The 8,386-nt window shown below is 43.0% G+C and overlaps 1 protein-coding gene across 1 annotated transcript; it reads left to right on the top strand.

Moving 5' to 3' along the window:
• Positions 1-12: 12 nt before the first annotated feature.
• CCNI2 (cyclin I family member 2) lies at positions 13-7,451 on the top strand. Its single transcript, XM_010719247.3, has 6 exons — positions 13-537; positions 975-1,109; positions 2,147-2,221; positions 3,402-3,542; positions 4,545-4,775; positions 5,455-7,451. Exons 1-6 carry the CDS (start codon positions 424-426, stop codon positions 5,860-5,862), a joined length of 1,104 nt encoding a protein of 367 aa, XP_010717549.2. The 5' UTR covers positions 13-423; the 3' UTR covers positions 5,863-7,451.
• The last annotated feature ends 935 nt before the right edge of the window (positions 7,452-8,386 follow it).

The following is an 8,386-nucleotide window of genomic DNA, read 5'->3' on the forward strand; positions in this document are numbered from 1 at the left end:
TTTTTTTGCAGAAACTCTAGACCTCTGTTTGCCAGAAACTCGAAATCAGCTGATAGTGGGGTGCAACTTAATAGCTCTACAAAGGGACAACTGAATGGAGTGCTATGTACTCCCAACCCAAAATAACCAGAGGAAGCCTTTGTACAGCCCAGGGGTGGAAAAAAAAAAAAAATAAATCAAGCTGCAGTTTAGCTCTCAGATGCATTTTCTTCCATCATCAGCTTTCCCCAGGAAACTGGATGATAGAATTGTTTTTGATCATCAGTGCACAAACTGTATGACTGCCCTGATTTAGTTCTCAGCACTGGAAAGGCAGCAGGAGAGGAAACCATACCTAGCACAAGGAGCTGGTATATTACTTTACAAGTCTTTTCTTGGTTTTGGCAGAAGCTCCTGCCTGGGAAACTGGCTCAAGGAGTTACTATGAAGTGTCCTGGACCTCCACAGCGCTCAAGGCTTGCTGGCTTCCTGGAAAATGCCTTAGTCAGAGAGGCTCAGATTTGGAAAGTGCCTGTTTTCCAGAACCTTACCCTGAAGGTATTCTCCCTTGTTCTCTTTGGAAGCACTTAAGGCATCTCCCTGCAGACATGCAGTGCTGGTCCGGCCATCTGACCCACCTGAACGCAGAAGTCATCCTGCATGGATGAATGTGAAGGAATGGAGGGGGAGGAGGATCTGTATTTGTTTCATTTGGCACCGTATTAATACCCCACGTAAAATGAGTTTAGAGTTGTTTTGCATTTCGCTTTGACTCAGGTAGTTTGGGGAAATCTGATGGAGCTTTAAACTGCTCCAACAATTTGCCCTTTCCCTCTCTTTGTAGACACTGCCAACAGCAGTATCTTCATTTCAAGCCTGGAGACATCTGAAATGTTAATTAGAGCACTTAGAATAATTGGAGTTTTTCTTTGGAGATATGTTAACGAAATCATCAAAGTGCTAAGTGTACTTTTTTTCTAACTTCTTCCCCTCAGGGTACAGATATCTCTCCCTCATGTTATGAGAAAACGATTCTCTGGATTGCAGAAATAAGCTCTCAGTTCCAGTTTCACTCTGAAACTTTTGCTTTATCTATCAGTATCCTTAACCGGTTGTTAGCATCAGTAAAGGTAAGGAATCTCTTTCAGCTTTTTATCTGCTTATATTACTGACTGCAGATGTAAAGAGGATGTAGTCAGGTTATACACAAAGCAAGTACTATATTTGGCAGCAGATTTAGGGAGCAGCCAGGGTCGTTTCTGGGATTGCATACCTATTGTAACCATCAAAAAGATCAACACAATGGAAAGGTGATACAAGAGGCATAGGACAGAGGGACTAACACAATAGAAAAATGTTGTAAAAGAAGGAAGAAGGACTACTCACATGTTTCTGAAGATTGAGGCTCACAGAAGAAACTCCACTAAAGGAGGGATCTCCAGAAAGAGATCCTTCCCCAGTGGCAGTCAGCCCGTAAATGGGGTCTAAGAGAGGTGCCAGCCTCCACCCCTTCCTATCACACAGCTGAATTGCCTTCACCTGTGCTCCCAGGGCTGAGTGGTCCTTTCCCCAGGTGCTCAATCAGTGGTGCAGGCAGTGATTCAACAGTTCCCATACACCTATGAACTGAGTGTTTGCTGAGGTTTTACTGATTCACAGTCCACAGTAGAAGTCTGTGTGACTTTGGAGTCCAAAAGCTGTGATAAGCATAAAGAGTTCATCATCATCTGATTGCCTCTGCTAAACAGAAGACATTATCACATTAAATATTGTAGTCTCGAAACCATTACTTTTAACAAAACTGTGAGGCCAACTTCTGACATTGAAGCAACAATAAAGTTACGAGCCTTGCAACTCTTAATTCTGCTTGGCAAAAGCATAGTAATATCTCAGTTAAGAAGAGGAAGAACACCACGTTGTAGATAGTGTGACACTGTGTGGTCTGAGACTGTGAGATACGTGAATAACAATAAGTCCAAAAGGAGGACTTGTTTCACTTTAGATTTCCTTGCTGTTTCTGGCTTCAAGTGAATCTTGCTGCAGCTAAACTAATTCCAAAGCAGCTGCGGCTTAAATGAAAATGTGAAACTTGTGCATGTGCAGTAGAATGGCAGTTATTTCCCCCAAGATGTTATCTTTGTTACTCAGTGTTGTCTTCTCCCTTCAGGCTCGATTAAAATATCTTCAGTGCATAGCAATTTCCTGCCTTGTCCTTGCAGCAAAAACCAACGAAGAAGATGAGGTTTGTACACTTGTCATTTTAAATACACTGAATTCATCTTTTCTTTTCAAGTTGTTTGCATTTCCAGGTCTTTCCTCAACTTGGGCATAATGAGGAAGTGTAAATTGGTTTACCCTACATGGGCCCAAAGGGGTGGCAGTAACATTTTCAGTCCTGTTTCCTCAACGTGAGTAAGAGTTGGTCCTTCATCTTTAAAGATCACTGTGAAGTAATGAATGTATTCCCCTCCTGCACTTAAACCTCTCCTCAGCAGGATCCACAGCTCGCAGTAAAGCTTGATCTAGTGACAGCCAAGACGCACGTGCACAGCTTTGTGTGCTGTAATTCTGTTGTGATGGGTCCTGGGAGGATAGGGTGGGCAAGACAGAGCAGAGATTCTTTAGGGGAAATTTCAGATAGATGAGTTTGCTTGAATTTGAAACCAGTTACTGAACTGAGTGAGGAAATGACTCAGGTCTGCACCTCAAGGTGAATGTGTAAAATCAGCATGTACCCATGTAAGTATGAGATTACAAGGGATAATTATCCAGTGCATATAGCTGAAATCCGTCATGGCACAGACTTCTCCAGACATTCACAGACATGAGCCAAATAGACCTTGAAAAGCATTACAGATTCTATTTCTTCTCTTTCCTTCTCTTCAAAACTCTTTCCTGTTTTGAAAAGGAACAGGAAACTTGGAGTTGCAGTCAGGCATGCCTTTCTTTTAATGAACTGCTCCTGTAGCAAAATGCTCTTCATAGGCCTTCTTATGATGTATCTCACTGAGGTTATTCTTTTCCCCTCAGCTAAAAAGGAGAAGCTGAGTCAATGACCACAGGAAACGAGACAACCACGAAAGTCTCTGTAAAACTGGAAACCTTCTCCTTGCTCATCAGGGGAGCAAAGCTAATGAGACTGGTAGCAGGGAACATGCCTCGCAGTGCAGCATTCAGGTGGCTCACAGCATCGCTCCTGCTGTAGGGCTGGGTTTGCTGCCAGCTGCCCTGTGAGGAGTACAGCCTGCCTGAGTTTAGAGTGGGAATTTTCTGAGCAAGTGGTCTCCTGAACGAGCATCCTGCTTTGTGCTTTGGGATGAGCACAGAGTGTTCAGATCACAGTACAGAGAAACGCACACAGCACTGTGTAAGAAGTTGGCTTCTTTATTATCTTTTAATTGCTTTAAAACTTTTTTTAACAGGTAATACCGTCGGTGAAGACGCTTGCAGTGCAGAGTGGCTGTAAACGCTCTCCAGCTGAGATCTTGAGAATGGAAAGAATTATACTAGATAAGCTTCACTGGGATCTTTACACAGCAACACCAATGGATTTCTTAAACATTGTAAGCACTATGTTTTGCAATTCTGTTCTGTTTAAAGAATCAACTTCTTATCAAATAAGACTAGAAAACACAGATGTGCACACATCCACACATCCTTCCCAAGATGCTTTGTAAACTACCAGTTCTTAGCTATCTGCAAGTCTTTTGAAGAATGTTATGGTGATTATGCATTTTTTAATTTACTGCTATTTAAAACCTTTCATTTTGCTCAAAAAAATTTACTCCCATCTTTAAAGGACAACTAAAATGGACATTAAAAAGATTCTCATAATGCACAACTATACGTCATTTTAATTTTTTTAAATACACACTGCAAAAATATTTCTAACTATTTCCATTCTATTAATACTGTACATAGAAAGCTATCAGTTTTGCTACATTTCATATACAGGTTTTTTAAACCACTTTCCTTTCCATCCCACTGATACTTCACCCTGGTTTTATGCAATTAGACCCCAATCTGGCACTTAGTTCACATTGCAGTTACTAAATACTCAATAGAAATGATTAAACTTTGTCTTCAAGAAACGATCATGTGCTAGTAAGGCAAAAATCATATGATACAAACATCCTGGAACCCTTTCATAAGGTTATGTGCAAATATTAAGCCATCTTAGGCTGCTGATTGTAAAAACTGCCTTTCTTCTTGTTTCCTCAGTAAATTCAGAGTACAGTCATTATTACTGGTTTTACTCTCATCATATGTGCTGGTCTGAACTGAATCTCCTAGATAGCAATCTGGATAAAGTAGAAACCCCAGACATTATTAGGAAACACAGACCTTTACATTCATTATAAGCTCAAAAAACAGTTCGGTGGCTGGCAAGTACAAACACAAAAAAAAGAAGGGCAGGGACAGGGGGGACACCCTCTACACCTCCTGATATGAGATGAAATTAAGTCTGTACGTCTGGTTGATAACATATGAAAACATATAAAGTTCACTGACCTCTGCTTTTTTTTTTTTTCCTAATATATATATATATTTTTTCTTCCCTCCAGTTCCATGCCATGCTGATGTCCAACTGGCCCCATCTACTAAACGGGCTGCCTCAGACGAATCCTTCTCGCCACGTTGCATTCTTGACCAAACAGCTACAGCACTGTATGGCTTGCCACCAACTAGTGCAGTTTAAGGGCTCCACATTGGCTTTGGTGATCATCACCTTAGAGCTGGAGAGGCAGACTCCTGATTGGTTTCCTGTTATTACTGATCTGCTAAAAAAAGCACAGGTAGGAGTCAAAATGGCCTTTGGTCACAATATCTTGAGGCCAAGACACTGGCAGATTAATAAAGTGCAGGTGTATTTGCAACCCACGTTGCACTTCAGCAGATTTCTGAGAAGCCTGTGTCCATGTTCTACTTTTGTTAGTGCTAACTTTGGCTAACTTTGTAGAGGCTTTCAAAGAGCTTGGCCACAGATAGCTCAGCTCCCTGCCTCCTGACTGAAGACTGACTTCTAAGACCAGTTACTTTAGTATAATCAATTTCACTTTTAGTGATACAAACAAGAAGCAAGCTCTGCTTTATTAAAACTTCTCCCCAGTTTCATAAAACACTTTGCTTTTAAGAAAGTACATTTAGAAGGCAAACGATCCAGGTTGGCAGCTTACCGTCAACTCATCAGCTTGACTTTATTTGACATAACCTAGCTATCTGCTGTCCCTCTTGGCTGTTGTAGCCTCCTAAAAAGAGAGGGAGTGCTTGCCTACCTTTTGTGTAGTAGTTTAGGAGCTCCTGACTGAATGTTTTGCATCAGGGCCAATGTGCATATTGCTGTTATGCATCAGCTGAGGTATGTGGAATAGCCTGTCCCTAGGATCCCCCTAATTACACTAGAACAGAAGCCAGAGGAGAGAATAATTTCTTATGAATTTAACCAAAAAAAAAAATTACTTACTTTCTTTACAGGTTACTAGCACTGAATTCACGCACTGCAAAGAGCTCGTGGATCAAGAGCTAATGCACTTACAGCCATCCAACGCCATTTATATTTTTTGTCCCATCAGTCAAGCCATCCAGGGCGATACTGAGGCCAAGTTTCCCTACTATTACCCTTCTGAATTGAAGAATTCTCATCAAGTGAGGCTGCAGGTCGCTGTAAGGCAGCCAGTTTCAGCAGCTGTCATGTCTGCTACAGCCCAAATTCCTGATGGCACTATGGAGACAGATGAATACTACGATGGATTCAGATACCTGTACAGTGAGGACAGGGGAGCAGATGGTGGGAGGGGGCACATGGGTGGCTTGTGCCCTCAGCTGAGGTCTGGAGGATGCAGCTCCCCATGTCCTCCCCTACAGCCACCTGGAAGGGAATAGTGGAGACCATCCCGCCTTGGAAGCAGTATTTCAGTACTGGTAGGTCCCAGCAAACAAGACAGTGAACACAACAGAGCAAGAGTGCTGCTGTGTTTTTCAGAGGACAGTGAGGAAATGGTGTTATTCTCCTATGCTTTATCTTTTCTAGTAGTGTGCTCCACTTTTAACACCATATAAATACAGAAAGCTGGGGAGAGGAGGGACTCGGTCGCAATCCTACAACTCAGGGATCAGTGTGGCAGAAGGCTAAGAGCTGTGCCACGGAGCACCAAATGTCTCAGTTTATGACTCCTCAGATGGGAGGATTTATTTGATTTAGTAGTGAAAAGGCCGTGAGCCAAACCATCTCGTTTTTGTTAAAGCCTTACCGTGGATCCGATTTTTGGGCTCCATTCTGGGTAAGCCACTGAAGACTCATTCCAGGTTCCTACAAGCTGTGGGAAATTGTTTATCTGCAGTCAGCACTGCAGACCTCACTGACCAGTTTGGGCCATTCAGGGTGCTATTTCTTCCGCCTTAACAGACTAGACAACGCAAAATGCCTTCAACTATTTTCTCACCACTATGATAACAGTTTTTATTAGCTGTTAATCTCCAAGGCAAAGCAGTTTTACAAACTACATAGGCCAGTTTAAGCCTCTGTTGCACTTTTAAAACCAGCCTTAGGCATTCTTTGAAAATATACGAGAATTTTTTTTTGCTATTCGTTTTAAATAGGGCCAGCATTTTCATGTGACTGTTGTACTAGTTTGAAAGTGCAATCCAGAGCATACTGTATGAATAGCAATACCATACCTGCAAGTCCTGCCACAGAACAGGGAAGGTCTTCAGATAGAGCATCACAGGCTAAATGCTGAGCATGTGTCTTAGAGATACAGGATAAATAAACAGGAACAGGGATAAGACAGGAGCAAGGAAATCCTCATGCTGCTTTACAGATGCACTCTTCAGTGCAGGAACAAAGTTTCTTTCCTTTGCTCCTCATCTTACCTTGAAGAAGAGGGATTCCTGAACCGCGAGCATTGCAGGAGTGATGTCCTGAGCAGCTCTGTTAACATATAAAGCTTTCCAAAGATTTACATTTAAATTTTGACAGAGCTAGCACTCGGAAATGGATAAACTTTGTATGTGTGCAAGGCAAAAGTCAGGTTTTCCTTTTAAACTGCAAAAAAAGCAGAGCAAAAATATTCTAGAAATAAATATTTAGTATTGGAGACGTGGTGCAAATGATGTGTGAGCAGATGGCACTCAAACTGGTGCCGAAAGCAAAGGAGGTCCCACGATGCAAACTGCAGGCACTGCTGATGGAGTGCTGAGCTGCAGGGGGCTGGCAGCTCCCAGGAAGGCTCGGCTCACCCTTGTAGCCCAGACACAATTTACAAGGTGTCCCAGGGGCAGAGGAATTCTTTTGATACGTTATTTATTAAACCTACCTATGGACCATAGGGAAGGTTTTCTTTTTGTGGCAGGGCTCTTCTCTCCAGCACCGTGCCACTTTTCTATCACAAGCTGTGACTGAAATGCCTGACTTTGGAAGGAGGCAAGTTGTCTTTTGTAGTTATTTCCAATAAAATACAGTTTCAATCTCACGTTCTCAGTGTGCTCCATGACGAGCCCAGCCAAAGCTGATGCCCACAAAGGTCCCACAAAGGGGCTGTGTGCCTCGTCCTGCTTTTCCTCCTCTCTCTTTTTCTGCCCCACCTCGCAAATCTTCACCAGCTGCATTAACCAGTGGAAATGTTAGCAGAAGAATTCTGCACGCAGTCATTTCCATGCTGTGCCCTCATACCACAGCAGCTCCTACCTAATGTTTCGCTTCCCCAGCATTGAGCCTCTATCTGTAGTTTTTCACCTGTAAGGTGAATGACATTACAAACCATCAACAAACTTGTTTTTCAAAACCTCTGCAATCAATAATGAACAGCATTCAAAAGGACATGATAATGGGGCTAAATCAGAAAGATGAAGGCAGTGCTGAGCAGCCCAGCAGAGTCCCACGTTCCCAGTAGGGATGCAGGATGCCATACTGGAACGGGAACAGTAAAGCTGGAGCCTGCCTGCTCTGCAGCACGCACCGCTTCCCCGGTAGCACAGATCCTTTCTGCCAGTGTTGAGTTACAATAAGGGAGCTTACACTCGTGGTTTGTCCTCAGCAGGTTGAAAGCACTGCTTGGTAACTCCCTGTACCTCTTACCTTTGTGTTGCTGATGTTGTTCAGAACTGAACTTCCTGCCTTGAAGAAACCACAAACCTCAGGAACAAGCTGCAGTTGCAACAGGATCATTCTTGCTACAGAAAGACAGGACGTACCCTTCTTTCTGGGAGAGCCAAGTCCAAGGCTGGGAGCACCTCCCCACATTCTCTCTGCACAAGTTATTGGTAACAAGACCAACACAGCATGCATCCAGGCAATAAAAGCTTGGGGTCTTCCTAACCTGTTTCAATCAATAGGAGCTTGGACAGCTAACCTGCTAAGAGCAGATCAGCATCCCGGTGAGGAACAATTCAGGAACAGATGTCTGTT

The sequence above is a fragment of the Meleagris gallopavo genome, chromosome 15 (assembly GCF_000146605.3).
Source record: "Meleagris gallopavo isolate NT-WF06-2002-E0010 breed Aviagen turkey brand Nicholas breeding stock chromosome 15, Turkey_5.1, whole genome shotgun sequence".
NCBI classification, from domain to species: domain Eukaryota; kingdom Metazoa; phylum Chordata; class Aves; order Galliformes; family Phasianidae; genus Meleagris; species Meleagris gallopavo.